At 37.6% G+C, this 15,855-nt stretch overlaps 2 protein-coding genes across 2 annotated transcripts; one reads left to right on the forward strand and one right to left on the reverse strand.

Moving 5' to 3' along the window:
* Window positions 1-1,564: 1,564 nt before the first annotated feature.
* ARK2 (armadillo repeat kinesin 2) lies at window positions 1,565-8,384 on the forward strand. Its single transcript, XM_089611593.1, has 19 exons — window positions 1,565-1,833; window positions 2,180-2,280; window positions 2,471-2,593; window positions 2,787-2,972; window positions 3,126-3,347; window positions 3,488-3,641; window positions 4,295-4,444; window positions 4,560-4,648; window positions 4,858-5,061; window positions 5,191-5,313; window positions 5,554-5,688; window positions 5,806-5,937; window positions 6,144-6,267; window positions 6,347-6,439; window positions 6,601-6,726; window positions 6,842-6,967; window positions 7,084-7,227; window positions 7,550-7,678; window positions 7,779-8,384. The coding sequence occupies exons 1-19, from the start codon at window positions 1,659-1,661 to the stop codon at window positions 7,937-7,939; spliced, it is 2,697 nt and encodes an 898-aa protein (XP_089467719.1). The 5' UTR covers window positions 1,565-1,658; the 3' UTR covers window positions 7,940-8,384.
* Window positions 8,385-13,990: 5,606 nt separating this feature from the next.
* AHL22 (AT-hook motif nuclear-localized protein 22) lies at window positions 13,991-15,807 on the reverse strand. The gene has a single exon (XM_089613367.1). The coding sequence runs from the start codon at window positions 15,327-15,329 to the stop codon at window positions 14,346-14,348; it is 984 nt and encodes a 327-aa protein (XP_089469493.1). The 5' UTR covers window positions 15,330-15,807; the 3' UTR covers window positions 13,991-14,345.
* Between the last annotated feature and the right edge of the window lie 48 nt (window positions 15,808-15,855).

Raw genomic sequence — 15,855 nt, forward strand, 5'->3', positions numbered from 1 at the left:
CGAAAACTAAAAAAACGTAAATTTAATGATTTTTTTTTTTTTTTTTTATCGATGTTCAACATAAATTAGGATGCACCTAAGCTCAAATAACTAGAAGTACTGTTAATTAAGCAAACTCGCGCTCTATTGATTGCTATAAATATGCGGTGTTCATTTTCTTAGAAGTGTAATGTTCATTTTTATAGAGAGAAAATATATCACGAATATACCATTAAGGGGTTAATTTTGTAGTTAAGTTTATTTTGGAGCAAAATTAAAACAAGGTGTAATAGTTTAATGACCGAAATCCATATACATGAAAGGTATGCCATTATTTTATTTACAAGAAAACTACACTCCGACTCAAAGATCGACATAAAGGTCCTAGACAGCTCTCCTGGCCCACAAGATCAAGGCCGAGATCCAAAGACGATAGTCTCGACACCAAGACCTCAAGATCTCGCGCAAAGAGCCCTCGCAAGCCACGCCCTTTGGCACCAAGAACCCTGTGCCACGCCCTTAGACTCGCCGCGGGCTCGGTTCCTCGTCCATGGGTTCAGGGCATCGCCAGAGCTTGCCCAACGGGCCTAACCCTTAGCTCAAGCTTGCTCGGCGGGCCCAAGACCTCGTACAACACTGTCCCGCGAGCAAACCACCTTGCCCAATTGTCATGGAGCTTGCCTTCTCGCCCAAGACACCTCTACCTCTATGACCTCCAAGACTCATAAATACTCCCTCAATTATTATTTCACGGTAGGTCATTCTTCACGAGGTAATAACTAATTATTTTGAAAATGTGAGCTAATAAAAATAAAGGTATTGTGGTCCTTCTTGACTTGTTTTTTTTTTTTTTTTTTTGTTAATGACTAAATTGTAAAATAAACCAAATACTAATCAATTCGTAAAATTACAATTTGCAAAAGGATACTTTATTACATTAAATTTTTATACTACATTATCAACATAATCATAAAGATTGATAACTGGAAACTTAATTCACATCTCTCAAACATGCCATTTGTTTTTCAACCTATATTCGTATATGTAAAAGAAAAATGATATACTCAATAATAGGATGATAGGACTAATATTTGGGGTTCCATTGATAAACATGCTCAATAATAGGATTATAGGACTAACAAAGATGTGGAAATTAAAAATACTTTAAACAAAGAAAAATGGATACATTATTATTTAAAAAAAATAAAGTAAATATAAAATAGACACTATTTTTTTTATTTTTTTCCCTCGGAAAGAAATAGACACTGTGCTTATTGCTCACAGAGAATTTTCAGGCACAGAGAGTGAGGTGGAGGCGGTTAAAGTTATTAAAAAAAAATTAAGAGTGAAGACCACAAATTTAAATCCGTAATTAACTAGAAAGTTGAATGAAACAAACCAATTGCAAGTGAAGTGACGTTAAAAAACTTACAAAGCAAAAAGTTCTAAAGTATTTCAACAATAGAAGGAAAAGAAATTAGACGGAGTGGGACCCAAAAAAACCCCAATCTCTGTCTTTTACACTCTTTGTCCATTTTGGTCCCACGCGAGCCCATCTCTCTCTCTCTCTCTCCTTTGTAACCCCCGCAAGCAAAGCAAACAGTCTTTTACTTTCTTCGCTCTCTCGAGCCTCTACTGAAACTGAGAGACCCAGCGAAGCGACGCAGTAAAGTCTCGCCATGGCTTCCAACGGTCACCGGAACGGCATCGGTGGTAGCAACCGGAGCGCCGTGAAGGTGGATCACCGTCCGCTCAACTTCAGAACGTCGTCGTTCAAGTCCAAAGTCCCTCCCTCACACTCCTCTCCCGGATCCGCCGTTCGCCGGAGCAGTCCCGCCTCCTTCGCCGCCGGAGGTCTGTTGGTTTCTTTCCCTTTCGCTCTCGCTCGCTCTTCCACTCACTCTCGATTATAGGCTTTAGAAACTTCTCTTTATTTCTTCTGAGTGGTAGTGGACGAGTCTTTAGGAGGTTTATGAAATCGGTGGTTTAGGCTTCCTAGTTTGTTTTGTGTGGGGATCGTTTATAAGAATGGTTAGTTAAAAGTAGGTTTATGAAATCGGTGGTTTAGGCTTCCTAGTTTGTTTTGTGTGGGGATCGTTTATAAGAATGGTTAGTTAAAAGTATAGTGTGTATTATTTTGAACTTGTTGTCATTGAAGTTTTTGTATTATGTTATGGTTTTTTTTTTTATCGAAAAATAGTACCTGGACGAGTTCGAGTGGCAGTGAGATTACGGCCGCGAAATGCTGAAGAATCCGCGACTGATGCGGATTTTGCTGATTGTGTGGAGTTGCAACCAGAGGTGATTTTTGTTGTTTTTTTTTTAATTTTTTAATTTTTTATTCTTTCCGGTAGTTGTTTATGGAATTATGTACCGTAGTTGTTTTTTCTTTTCTTCTGAAATTGGTTCAATTGCTTTTGGCGTCATGCTCAATTTTGGGAGTGGTTTGGTTGTGGTCCATAAATGAACTTTGGCCTTTTCTTTTGCTCAGCTCAAACGGCTGAAACTAAGAAAGAATAATTGGGATTCAGACACCTACGAGTTTGACGAGGTTCTTACTGAGTTTGCATCGCAGAAACGTGTCTATGAAGTTGTTGCCAAGCCGGTTGTTGAGGTTTGTGAAATTTCTTACCCATGTCACTTTCAGCCAGAAAGTATTTGCTTTTGGATTTGTAGGCTTGTTGGCAGTTCATGTCATGTTTGACTGAATATAGTTTTATATATAGTCTGTCTTCCGCCAGTTTATACTTTGTATTTTGGTTTTGCTGATTCTGGAGACAAGTTAACGCTCTTCCATTTCACTGTAGAGTGTTTTGGATGGCTACAATGGGACTATTATGGCTTATGGTCAAACGGGTACGGGAAAAACATTTACGCTTGGACGACTGGGAGAGGAAGATACATCTCTTCGTGGAATAATGGTCCGTTCAATGGAAGATGTTTTGGAAAATATATCGCAAGAATCTGATTCAGTCACCGTCTCTTATTTACAGGTTTTCTACACTACTATGAAATTTACTCTTTGATACTAAGTTTTCACGCGGTGGTACATTTTTCTTTTTGTAACAGCTCTATACTTGTCACCTGTGGCATTCACAATTTTGATGGTTAGATGATCGTTTTGTATATTTTTATTTTCTACGTAGCTATATATGGAGAGTATTCAAGATCTTCTTGATCCATCCAACGATAATATACCGATTGTGGAAGATCCAAGAACCGGTGATGTTTCGGTACCGGGTGCAACTCTTGTTGAAATCCGGGATCAGCATGATTTTATGGAGTTGTTGAGATTGGGAGAAACACATCGTATTGCAGCTAACACAAAGTTGAATACTGAATCTTCTCGTAGTCATGCAATTTTGATGGTGAGATGATCGCACTGTTTTCTTAGTTGCTCAAATACTTTGCATGTAATTAATTACACAATGCGTACTATTATGTACAAGTTGCATTCGTTATGGCATAGTTGCATTCATGTAACGTTTTAAGATTCTTTATAGTGCAGGTAAATGTTAGGAGGTGTGTTGTGGATAGAGACAACGATCTTTCGAGTGAAAATGGAGAATCCTCTCACACAGTCAGATCTTTTAAGCCCCTTGTTCGGAAAAGTAAACTTGTTGTGGTAGATTTGGCTGGTTCAGAGCGTATACACAAGTCAGGTGCAAATCCAAACTTGCGACTATCTTTTGTACATCAGCTCTGTTTACACGTGTGTAGTTTCGTGTTCTTTCTCAGTTCTTCTTCTTTCTCTTTTTTATTTTCTTTTTATTTTTTATTTTTTCAGTTCTTAGAAACGTGAAAATGATACACGTCTTTGTATATGAGAATTGTACATTTGATGCCTTGTACTGTTTTATAGAGGTCTTAATGAATTACTGTCCAGTTCTTATGGGTGTGGTTCATTTATTTTTTATAAGGGTCCATTAGGTATATAGCCATTTTTACACTTTCAATATTGCTATATAGCCAATCTTTCGTAAATACTAAGTAAATGGCCACGTCCATGTATTTACACGCGTAAATTGACGTAAATACCCCACCCTTTTATTTCATGAAAGGGCAAACCAGGAATGTCACGTCATGTTTGTGGCCATTTACCTAGTATTTACGAAAGGGTGGCTATATAGCAATGTGAAAGTGTAAATATAGCCAGTTACCTAATTATTTGTTTTTATAATATATGAGTATTTTTCTTATTTGACCTCTTTGATATTGTATAATCTGATATAGATTTTTCTGAAATGATATTTTAGTTTAGTTGCCTTGTACTCTTAACTTGCTGTTAAAATTGCACTTTCTTTTTTCTTTCCAGGAAGTGAGGGACATATGTTGGAGGAAGCTAAGTCTATCAATCTCTCTCTTAGTTCTCTAGGAAAGTGCATAAATGCCCTTGCAGAGAACAGTGCCCACGTCCCAGTTCGTGATTCAAAGTTGACAAGATTGCTTAAAGATTCGTTTGGAGGTGAAATTTATACACTGTATACAAACCTTATCTTAAGTGGTTTTCAAGATGTCACTTCTCGAGTATCGATCATTCAGTCTAAATTTCTACCTTCTACGTGCTTAATGCTTTGCAGGCTCTGCGAGGACTTCACTAGTTGTCACAATAGGTCCGTCACCTCGCCATCGAGGAGAAACTACGAGTACCATACTCTTTGGACAAAGGGTAAGTTCTCATACAATGATTGGATGGAATTTTTTTATATCACGCTCTGCCATGGGTGATTGCATAACAAGTTGTGATTTAACAGGATCTGGATGTATACTTTGTGTACATAACTGTTATGATTGAACAGGATCTGGATGTATACTCTGTGTACATAACTGCTTTTTAAATAGCTTATCAATAGTCGTGTGAATGGGATGTTTTGACAGGCCATGAAGGTGGAAAATATGTTAAAGATAAAGGAGGAGTTTGATTACAAGAGTTTGTCTAGAAGGCTTGATATTGAGCTCGACAAACAGATTGCAGAAAATGAAAGGCGGCAAAAAGCTTTTGATGATGAAATTAGAAAATTAAATTTGGAGTCAGAAATCCGGATTGCCGAGGTTGAGCAGAACTTTGCTGACGCTTTTGAGGTTTGTCGAGTCTTTCTTTTATGGAAATTGTAGATTAGAAGTTCCAAATTTGATTTCTTTACTCGGAGCTTCAGTTCTTACCCATTTATGTTTGAGAGTCTTAATCTCTCTGTCTCTGTCTGTCTGTAGAAGGAGAAACTCAAATGCCAGATGGACTACATGGAAACAGTTAAGCAGTTGGAGGAGAAATTGGTTCTAAACGAACAGAAGAACAAACATGGTGGGTTAGTTAATGGTAAATGCAATGGAGAGGTAATGCTTTTTTCTGGAACAATTTTATACACTTTTTTTTTTGCAGACATCTTGATATTTAGAATTAAAACTTTGAAAAAGAAGTATAATAAATGACCATCAACTGATATGAATAGAATTTTTGTGCGCCAAAAGTTTCATGAGTTTATTTTTTTGTCAATTGGTTTGTTTTGCATTTCAAATATTTTGGCACTTCTTCGTATCACATGTTTTGATTGGGGATTGGTTTTGTTAATGTAGGGTCCTGGGCATGCCATCTCCGATGAGATTGCTGAGTTAAAAAAACTGCTTCAGAATGAAATGAGCCTTAGAAAGATGGCTGAGGAGGAGGTGAAAAATCTCAAAAGACACTTTGGGAATCATATGCAAACAGAGGTGTCTTTTTCTTCTTGAAAATCCTGTTTTTCTTTTGCTTGGTAATAATGACATGTATCTTTAAACGATTGGAAATCATATGAGTACAGATTTTAAGTAATTCCCTGATGCTTTTAGGAAGATGGAGATTTAGAAATGTTCAAACTTCGAAGTAGTTTGGAGGAGGAGACACGCCAGAAGAAGAAACTTGAAGAAGAAATAATCGTATTACGAAGTCAACTATTGCAGGTGACGTACGAGGCTGATCAGGTATAACTTATTGAGTCACATTTCTTGATGCTGGTATCAACTACTTTTTAAGGGTTTCGAGTATTATTTTAATAATCTCCTATATATTTTTTTTCTTCTTTTCATTTATAGAAAAATAATGGCTAGATTTCAGTTTTTTTAGTTCCCATCGACATAACCTAAAACTTAACGAAAATGTTCCGTGCTTGATTTAAAAAATTCTGTAGATGAGGAAGTGTCTTGAAAGGGCTGCACCTAGAAATGGATTTAACGGAGTAGATCCTTCCTTGTCTCCACTAAGGCCTTTTCAGTCTAGAGACAGTAATGGAGATTCCATGCTGTTCGAACAAGGTTTCGTAAATCTATCATACATTTTGAACCAGTTTCACTGGTCATTTCTGATTTTGTTTCTGCAAAATTAATTTGACAGTTGGATTACAAAAAATCTTGTCATTGCTCGAGTCAGACGACTTAAATGTTCGCATTCATGCTGTAAAAGTAATGGCCAATCTTGCAGCCGAAGGTGGGTTATCGATTTCCTCTCATCAATTTGTTGCTACGGAATTTATCATTAGCAGATATGATTCAAATTCTCTTTTCGTTCAATGAAAATTGATTTGAAATCTTGCTAAAAAAAATTAAAAAAAAAAAAAGATTTGTTCTCACATCATATATTGTAATCAGAATCAAATCAGAAAAGGATTGTTGAAGCTGGTGGCTTAACGTCTTTGCTGATGCTTCTGAGAACCTTTGAAGACGAAACCATTCGTAGAGTGGCAGCTGGTGCGATTGCCAATCTTGCAATGAATGGTAATATTGATAACTATCCATATATATGTGTGTGTGTGTGTGTATATTGTATTCTGTTTTTTGGTTAATTCACCCTCTCTTTTCTCCTAATGCCAAATATTTTTCGTATCAACAGAAGCCAATCAAGAACTCATAATGTCTCAAGGTGGAATTAGCTTATTATCTATAACAGCAGCGGATGCTGATGATGCTCAAACGCTCCGCATGGTCGCCGGAGCCATTGCTAATCTGTGTGGGAATGGTACAATGTTTTCTTAAGTACTGGCTAATTATTTATTTATTTTTTTGTTGAAAAGGTTGACCGCTTCCTCTCTTTGGTACTCTTTTTAGCTAATTTTTAAAACATACATATATTAGATAAACTACAAACCAAACTGAGGACTGAAGGCGGTATTAAGGCTTTATTGGGAATCGTTAGATGTGGGCATCCTGATGTTCTTTCCCAAGTTGCTCGCGGAATCGCAAACTTTGCAAAATGTGAATCTCGCTCGTCTACACAAGGTAATGAAAAAATAGGAATAAAATTTTATGAAAACTAATGCTGTAGCGCTGTGGTGGGACAAGTACGTTGGGAAATCAATTCCCACCTATTAAGCAACATTGAGCGTTTGGTTATACTCAAAATAGTATATTAGATACAGTCCAATTATTTTATGTTGATCAAAACCGTATATTAAAAGTCATGTAAGGCCATTCCTCACTTTAAGAGTATAAGATCTCGCTCCCTTTAGACTTATAAACAGAAATTCTCAAATTTCATGTTGCAATATTTCTGCTCAAGTAAATGAGGTTGACGAACAAGGCCTAAACTATTCTATTGTAGGGCTGAAAACTGGGAAGTCTCTTCTGATAGAGGACGGTGCACTTTCTTGGATCGTACAGAACGCAAACAACGAGGCGTCACCAATTCGGCGCCACCTCGAACTTGCGCTTTGCCATTTGGCACAACATGGTACTTTTACATCATCTACGGAGTTGTATGGAAAACTAAAGATATTGTAGAAACACACTACTTAATTTTTATTTTTTTTGGTGTTCTTCAAAATTTGCAGAAGTAAATGCCAAAGACATGATAAACGGTGGTGCTCTTTGGGAACTGATTCGCATTTCCCGAGACTGTTCTCGGGAGGATATTAGGACTCTGGCTCGCCGGATTTTGAATTCGAGCCCAACGTTCCGCTCTGAAATGCGTCGGCTTCGGATAGAGTGTTGATGAATATGGTGTATTTCAGGGGAGATTGAATGTACAGGCAGTTTGTTGCTTATAACTATGTTGTTCTTCATGCTCAACGAACGCTTGAGTGACTGCCTCGAGCAATTTTGTCTTGTGTATATATGAAGCTAGAGCTTCAGATTGTAATCCTTGTCTAGTTATTTATCTTCGAGCCGCGCATGATTGATTGAAGAAGCTGATCAGAAGGAAGTACAATAACTGAAAAGAACAAGGAGAAGAAAGAAAAAAGGTTGTAGCTGCTTGAGGGCTAGGTCATTCTCACTCCTTTAGTTTCACGTTTTCAAAAGAAATATGTTCAATTATTTTTTGAAGTTCGACAACTATTTGGAATGATTGATGTTAGTATTTTTTTTTTCTTTCTATTTTTGTATTAATTGATACGAATAATTAATGAAATTTAATTTATTCTGTGCACTTCTTGAAATGTTACTATTGCTCTTTTTGTTTAATTCAAAAGATTTTGAACATGTTTGTTGAGCGTGATGGATATTGGTTTACACAAACAGGATAAAGAAAGCTTGTCCTGGTCTTTCAGATAACAGCCAGACGTTAAAAACTGATGCGTCAAACTTGTTGCATGGAGTTGTGTTTTTATTTTGTTTTTATGCTTCTTTGTTTGTTTGTGAACTAGTGTTATATAGTCGAAGCTGGTTAAATTTTATGGCTACATACTACGCACAATTTCTTTTTATTTGTTCCCGCTGTACGTTTTCAATGGTACACAAGGGCGAAGTCGCAGCAAGCCCACCCCCCTCCATTTTCATTTGGCACTTTTTGCCCATTTTTCATAAATTTTTACATTTTTACCCTAGAAATTTATAAATTAGCCCCCCTAAACTTATTTTTGCATATTAGTCCCCCCTAATCTAAATTATTTGGTTTCGTCCCTGATGTTACATATATATATATATATATATATATATATATATATATATATATATATATATATATATAAATGACTGTTTAAAAAATTAATCTAATTAGTAGAAAATATTAACTCCATTTTTTTAGTTTTGTTAATTTTAAAACTCGAAGTTCGGTTTTAAACCATTCACCCCTTCCAAGTGAAAATTGATCGAGGTTAATCATTTTTTTTATGTTCGGCTCCATTGATCCCTGAGCTCATTTCAAAATAGAGTGGGTTGAAAATACTCTTGAGGTTTAGTATGTTACAATTAACAGAAAATTAGGAAAATAGGCAACCTAAACGTTTGACATTGCTAAATGGTCACCGTTTGGTAAATCTTAGATAAATAGCCATAAATAATGACGTGACCTAATATATGGAAGTGGTTATTTATCTAAGATTTATGTATGTAATTACATGAAAATGACTATTTACTTCAGATTTATCAAACGTTCGCTATTTAGCAATGTCAAACGTTTAAGTTGGCTATTTTCCTAATAGACCCTACAATTAAAGATGAGATTTTTTTAACCTGTTTTTCGCATTGTAAGCGGATTTAACCAAAATTTGAAAAGCTAATATTGTAACCGTTCAAAAAAGGGGTTTAATTTTTTTACTTAAAGAAGATGATTGTTTAGATATGTTGGACGAGTTCTCACCCCCGAGCTCTAGCGTAGATCACGACTCTCTCTCCAACTTCTCTTCTTATCTGAGGTTGGCGATGATTGTACTGAGTCATAGTTGGCCGAGCGAATCGCGATTCCGGCAGCAGCAGCGACATAGGTGAGTTTGTCTCCGGAGGATGATAATTTTGAGGAGCTTGCGGCGGCAAGAAGCTGAGTTGAAGTTGGTTTGGTTAAATCTTGTTTGGTGATTCTCTTGCTTATTGTACGCCATCGTTTATGTCATTCCTCTTGCGAGAATCCATGTCGACGTCCATTTGAGAGAAACTTGTCAGTCGAAGACCATCGCTTATAAAATTAACTATCGTTAATCAATAAAATTACTAACGAAGGTTAATAAAACTTATTATGTGACGCACAACCGCTACCATTCTTATAAGTTTTCATAAGCCTTTATGATAAAACGATATTTGTGATGGATTTATCATATACCATACGCAATTATGTCTATTCTATAAACCATGAGGTAGACGATGATACATGGGCCAAACGAGAGCATGTTGTACCCTTATAATCTATCAAGCCCCATACATAAGTTTATAAGTAAGATTGTTGTGTGGCCAACATATAACTACCAAAAAGATAGTTTAGTTTAATAAAAGGTAAATTCTCAATATATTATGATGGCGGGTCTATACAAAGAGAATTTCTATCGATTAATTGGATCTTCTCTCAACCCATCACCTTAGATTTTTCTTCCACGAAGCTTGTATTGCCTAAAAAGATCAAGAGGGAGAAACTTAATTCCGCTAATTTAAGTTTTGTTGTCTAGGATAACTAGAAATGTTTCCTCTGTTGCTCTCGTTGTGGATCAAAGTAGGTTATTTTGATCATTCTCACTTTCAGATCTGGACTTTTACGTTGTATGCAAATTTTAGGATTTCGTAATTAGGATCTATTAAATTAAATCGTATAAAAACCTTTTATTTACTCCAATATAAGTATATCTTCCATCATAACTGTTTTTTTGTATCATGTTTTCATGATGCTTTCTCACTGTCACCGTGCTTGATTGGAGAGAGAACCAACGTGGCAAATGTGATTGACCATTTCATGTCGGACAAGAAAAATACAATTTTCCAACCGAACATGATAAACTGCTTTCCGCTCACACACCTTCAAGAGAACTAAAGTTTGCATCTTGATCGTTTGAATAATCATCTCAAACCAGTCCATTTTATTGAAACCCCTTCAACTTGACGACTCTGGCCGTAAAAATTATTAATTTATTTCCCTTCACATTGCATCCTGAAATGACAATGTCAACACCATGTACCATACTCCCACACATAACCAAGTAGGAAAATTGTTACGCAAATGACTGAGTACTGGCTACAAACGACATATTGAGTATAGTACGTGGCCAAATGACAAGGTACAATCATTTCAGAGATAAAAACGTCATGCCTAATTGTATATTAAGTAGTATTGTCGAACCAAGTAAGTTGGATAAGTAGCTAAAAATACGAAACAAACGTCTTTACACGCTTTCTCCTAGTTCGCAACATTCCAAACATATTAAGATGCATCAACAACCTGATCATTTTGAAAAGAAAACAGATTTTCAAATTCAAGTGCACTATACACCTTAAGTCTTTAGGAGCTCTTTTGAGTTCCCTTATCTTGGGCGTCTATATTTACAGTGGGGTGCTTATTTGAAGTTTGTTCTCCAATACTAATACTATGTTACATCATGGACTGACCTATGGTCATTGGTGAAGCCATATCATGAGGGGCCTAATACGGCAAGATTAATCAAGGGGCCATTAAAAACAAATTTAAATACTTCATGGCTATGGCAATTTGAATCCTTCAGTTTCAATCAGCTTATTAACTCACTTCATATCCGTAGATCTAGATTTAGCTAGATATTTTTAGCAAGTATATGCTGTTAATTTCTCAAATCAATGGTTTTCGGTAATAAGATGTTATATGGTAATCCCAATGATTAATTGTATCTGACAAAGAATAGATCCTACCTTCGCTCCCTTGCCCCATAGTTTTGTTCTGCAATTGCAGATATATCAAAATTTGAAATCGTGAGAATATTATAATATACTAGCAATGCAGGCCACATAATAATTATATTATGATGTAAATCATGTTCACAGTTATTGAATTTCTTCAATTATGTCTATATATACGTTGGGTTGAAGTTTTTGCTCGAGATGTTGTGTATGTTTACAAATTACAATTACACATTAATTTCTTACTCAAATAGGATTCTTAACACACACAAGTTATACACAATAGTTATATATGATGGCAAAATTAAAGATGAATTTCAAATGTACTTAAGGAAATGGTTATAAATCAATCTATGAATCCTTATAATTTATCTTAGCTTATGGAGATGATTCATCTCAGATGAATGTATTTGTCAGCCATATACAATCCATCATCACATTGTCAGCCATTTTATACGCATATCATCCAAATATTTTGTGGCTATAAACAAGCTATCCAACAGTTTACGATCAGAATATGAAAATTAATATGGCGCACAAATGATTTTATATGAACATATAATATCTTTACATGCAACAACAACAACAACAACAACAACATTCTACTACTACTACTACTACTACTAATAATAATAATAATAATAATAATAATAATAATAAATAAAAGCCGGGTAACAACATGTTTCTGGGGATCAATTCGGAATGTCCAGTAGAAAGTTGGAGTACTGATAATATAAATATACACACATAAATAACACTCTCAAGCACTAGTTATAAAAGTGATTACGGAAAGTGAAGAAAGAGAGTTGTATGTATCCAAATGCAAATAAAAAAGTTAAAAGGGTGCGGAAAAGGAAAAGTAATTAGAATCTTAGTATATATTTATAGACTTGTAGTCATAACCAATGTGTACTTGAAGGAATCAAAGTGATGCTGATAATAATCATGATGAACTGTAAAGTATAATCATGAATCAGTTCGATCGAGCACTATATATAATGGTCCACCTAATAATGATCATATGCATATCGCAAAGCTAACCCGATAATATTGTCTAAGTTCTAGGCACACGATCATACCTTAACTTCTTCAACCTTAAATCAACGAATGCAATAAGTACAAGAATAAAGTCAGCCTTCTATATATATTAATTTATCAACAGACAGCAAGAGAAGTAGTATTAGACGAAGAACGCAATAAAATCAAAGTCCTTATTTTTTTTTGAAGAAAAAAAAGATATATTTGAAAAGAAAAAAACACTGTTGAAGAGAGGTAAAAATGGCCATATCTGGTTCTAATCCTAGCTAGACAATAGTTGTATCGAAAACAGAAAATTACTAGCTAGAGTAGCATAAAGCTTTTGTCTGGTTGATGTTCTAAAAAGAATATATATATAGGGGAAGAGAAAAACTCTGATCGATATCATCAGTAATTATGCGGGTTCTATATATATAGACATAGCTATAGTGTAATAATGCTAAAAACTCAAGAGAAACAAACAAAAGCTTATAGGAGAAAAAATGAAACTTACAACAGAAGGACAAGGACAAGGACAATATATATTCTTAATGCTGGGTTCTAAACTTGCAGTGGGGTAGCTAGGGTTTCAAATCAATGAGAGAGCCAGAATATCATAGAGACAGTGTAAGAAATAAGAATAAGGCTGTTATTGTTTTACCTAATAGACGTGTTTTCCTCGTCCTGACCTGTACTTCTCTGGTGTTGACGTGAGAGAGAGAGAGAGAGAGTGATAGAGAGAGAGAGAGAGAGAGTTTTCAACGGTGGGTTGGGCTTGGCTTGGCCTGAGCATTTCTGTAGTTGTTGTTCCTGCCTCGAAAAGGAGCTTTTAACGGAGCAGCGCACGTGTGACACTGTACCCAATGCTCTTCTCTCTCTCTCTCTCTCTAAATAACAAAACCCTAATCAGTCAGTCAGAGAGAGAGAGACCGACCCAAAGCCCATAACTTCTGTAACCTTATTCTCTCAAGAGTTAAAAAAAAAAAAAAATTAAAACCATCTCGATATCACAACTAAGTAGTACTAATACTAGATGCAGTCAAGTCAGTCACTAGTTGTTATTTATGCCACAATATATATAAATAAAAAATAGACTATTTTCATTTCAGTGCAAGAAGTTATGGAGCGGATATAGTGAATAATGCTATTTGAGTACAATATAAGGCATATATTTGTACATCGCAACTACAAAAAATAGATTCATTACTCATATGCTGATTTTTTCTTATATATATAAATATATCATTCTCCTACAAGTAAGAGTAATGAATGATTAGCAGACAAGATTTATAGGCATAGCTAAGAAAAACTGCACCCCCCAAACAAAAAAAAAAGTTATGAATATTGCCACCAATGTGATGACCATCCCATGTGTGGAATTCCTTCAACTTTAAGTAACCGTCAAATGGAGTCGGTCAGTAACCATTTCAGACAACGCACACAACAAATAATAAACAAATGAAAAGCAAACAATTTTAACAAGTTCATGAAAATTTGTACATTAATAATCTCCTTAATTCAAAAAAAAAAAAAAAAAAAGAGTTGCAGTTGTTGCACTAGTAGTAATAGAAGCAGAAGTAGTACCACTTCATCATCACGAATACCCTCAACATTTAATTAACATCTCCAATTAATGAAAACACAAAAAAGGAAAGGAAAAGAGTAAAAAAAAGTCATAAAAAAGGAAAGAAAAATAAAACTTATGAGAAAGGAAGAAGAAGAAGAATGATGAAAAAAAAAAAACTGACAAAATAGATAACAAGTAGAAAAGTTTGGAAGATGAACAAACATCGATCCGTTGTTGCGTCATATCAATACGGCGGCGGCCTGGGCGCCGACGCCGGCGAGCCCCAAAACGAGGCGTCGGTAGGCAAATTGCACGAATTCAAGAGATTCTGAGCCGGTCCTCCTCCGCCGCCGGCGTGGAACATGGCCGGGGAGTCTTGTTGCTGCTGCTGAATCATCTGCTGGCCGTTGGCGTTGTTATCGGCGGCGGGATCGGAGGCGGAGAGCGGACCGGGCTGCGGTTGTTGGTCGTCGTCGTCGAGGGGGAGGCGCTCGTAGGCGGCATTGCCGAAGGAGGCGGCCATGATGACGACGGGGCCGGAGGCGAGGAGAGGCCCGACGACGCTGCCGCCGACGACCTGGCCCTGGCCGCCGGCGAGGTAGATGGTGAGGCCGGAGGCGGCGGGAGGGGCGGGGGGAGGGAGGAAGGAGCCGGAGAGCGAGAGGATCTCGAATCGGCCGTGGAGAGTGACGACGGCGCCGCCGGCGGGGGAGCCGGGCTGGCGGAGAGTGACGTTGGCGACGGTGCCGGTGGCGCTGAGGACGCAGATGCCGCGCTGGCGGCGGCGCGCGAAGGCGGACATGGAGTCCATGACGTCGCAGGCGTTGGCGACCTCCATCACGTGCGACCGGAGCGCGTTGGCGCTGTCGCGCGTGATGATGATCGGCGGCTTCGGCTTGTTCTTCGATCCGGCTGGGCGGCCCCTGGGGCGGCGCGTGATGATGTCGGCGGCAGAGGCGTCGTTGTGGTCCCCCGTCGCGGCGGAGTCGTCGCGGTCTCGGTCGCGCTTCTGTCCCCGGCTTGCTCCTCCGCCGCCGCTGGACTCTTCGTCGTCGGAGTTGGTTGGCTGTTGCTGTTGCTGTTGCTGATGGTGCTGAATCTGCTGTTGCTGTTGCTGCTGCTGCTGCTGGTGGTGGAATTGCTGGAATTGGTGTGAGTGCAGATGCAGATCTCTTGACAGGAACGGTGGCGGAAGAGGACGCCCGTGCGCCGCCGCGATTGGATCCATTTCAATTCACAGACAGACAGAGAGAGACGGAGAGAGAGAGAGAGAGAGTGTTTGCGCTAAAAACTATGAAAAGGAGAGAAAGTACAAAAGAGGGGGTTTTATAGAGTGAGAGAGAGGTGAAGCTGAAACCGAAGCTAGCTAGGGCTGATGATGAGTTGCTATCTTGTCCATTTCCTCTTTCTTTCACCTTCCGAAAACGCTCATCGATCTCGCTTTTGCTGATACTAGTTCTAGTATTGAAGTGATGCTCTATCACTCTCTCTCCGGCTCTGCCTCTCAAGTAACAAGACTATGGATATGTTGTAGTTTGAAGAAGGCTTGATTGTTGGAGAGTTTTTGGGTGTGTTTTCTGTGTCTAGAGTGAATGAATATCATTGAATGGATTGGGTACACATCGCATATAGAAAGAGAGAGAAAAGAGGAGAGAGAGACAAGAGGGGGTTTTGATTTAGAAGGTGACTACTACTACTACTGGCCCTCTTTTTTTTTTTTCTTTTCTTATTTTCCTTGACATATATATGAGGAG

Source organism: Urtica dioica, chromosome 4 (genome assembly GCF_054948205.1).
Source record: "Urtica dioica subsp. dioica isolate 48M chromosome 4, U.dioica_male_clone48M_v1_H2, whole genome shotgun sequence".
NCBI lineage: Eukaryota > Viridiplantae > Streptophyta > Magnoliopsida > Rosales > Urticaceae > Urtica > Urtica dioica.

What these genes read in the sequence shown, in the direction of transcription:
- AHL22 (XM_089613367.1), bottom strand. Translation starts at nt 15,329, where the DNA reads ATGGATCCAATCGCGGCGGCGCACGGGCGTCCTCTTCCGCCACCGTTC.
- ARK2 (XM_089611593.1), top strand. Translation starts at nt 1,659, where the DNA reads ATGGCTTCCAACGGTCACCGGAACGGCATCGGTGGTAGCAACCGGAGC. An exon ending in AGAGCGTATACACAAGTCAG is followed by an intron (nt 3,642 to 4,294) that starts GTGCAAATCCAA and finishes TTTTCTTTCCAG; the next exon opens with GAAGTGAGGGACATATGTTG. An exon ending in CCATACTCTTTGGACAAAGG is followed by an intron (nt 4,649 to 4,857) that starts GTAAGTTCTCAT and finishes ATGTTTTGACAG; the next exon opens with GCCATGAAGGTGGAAAATAT.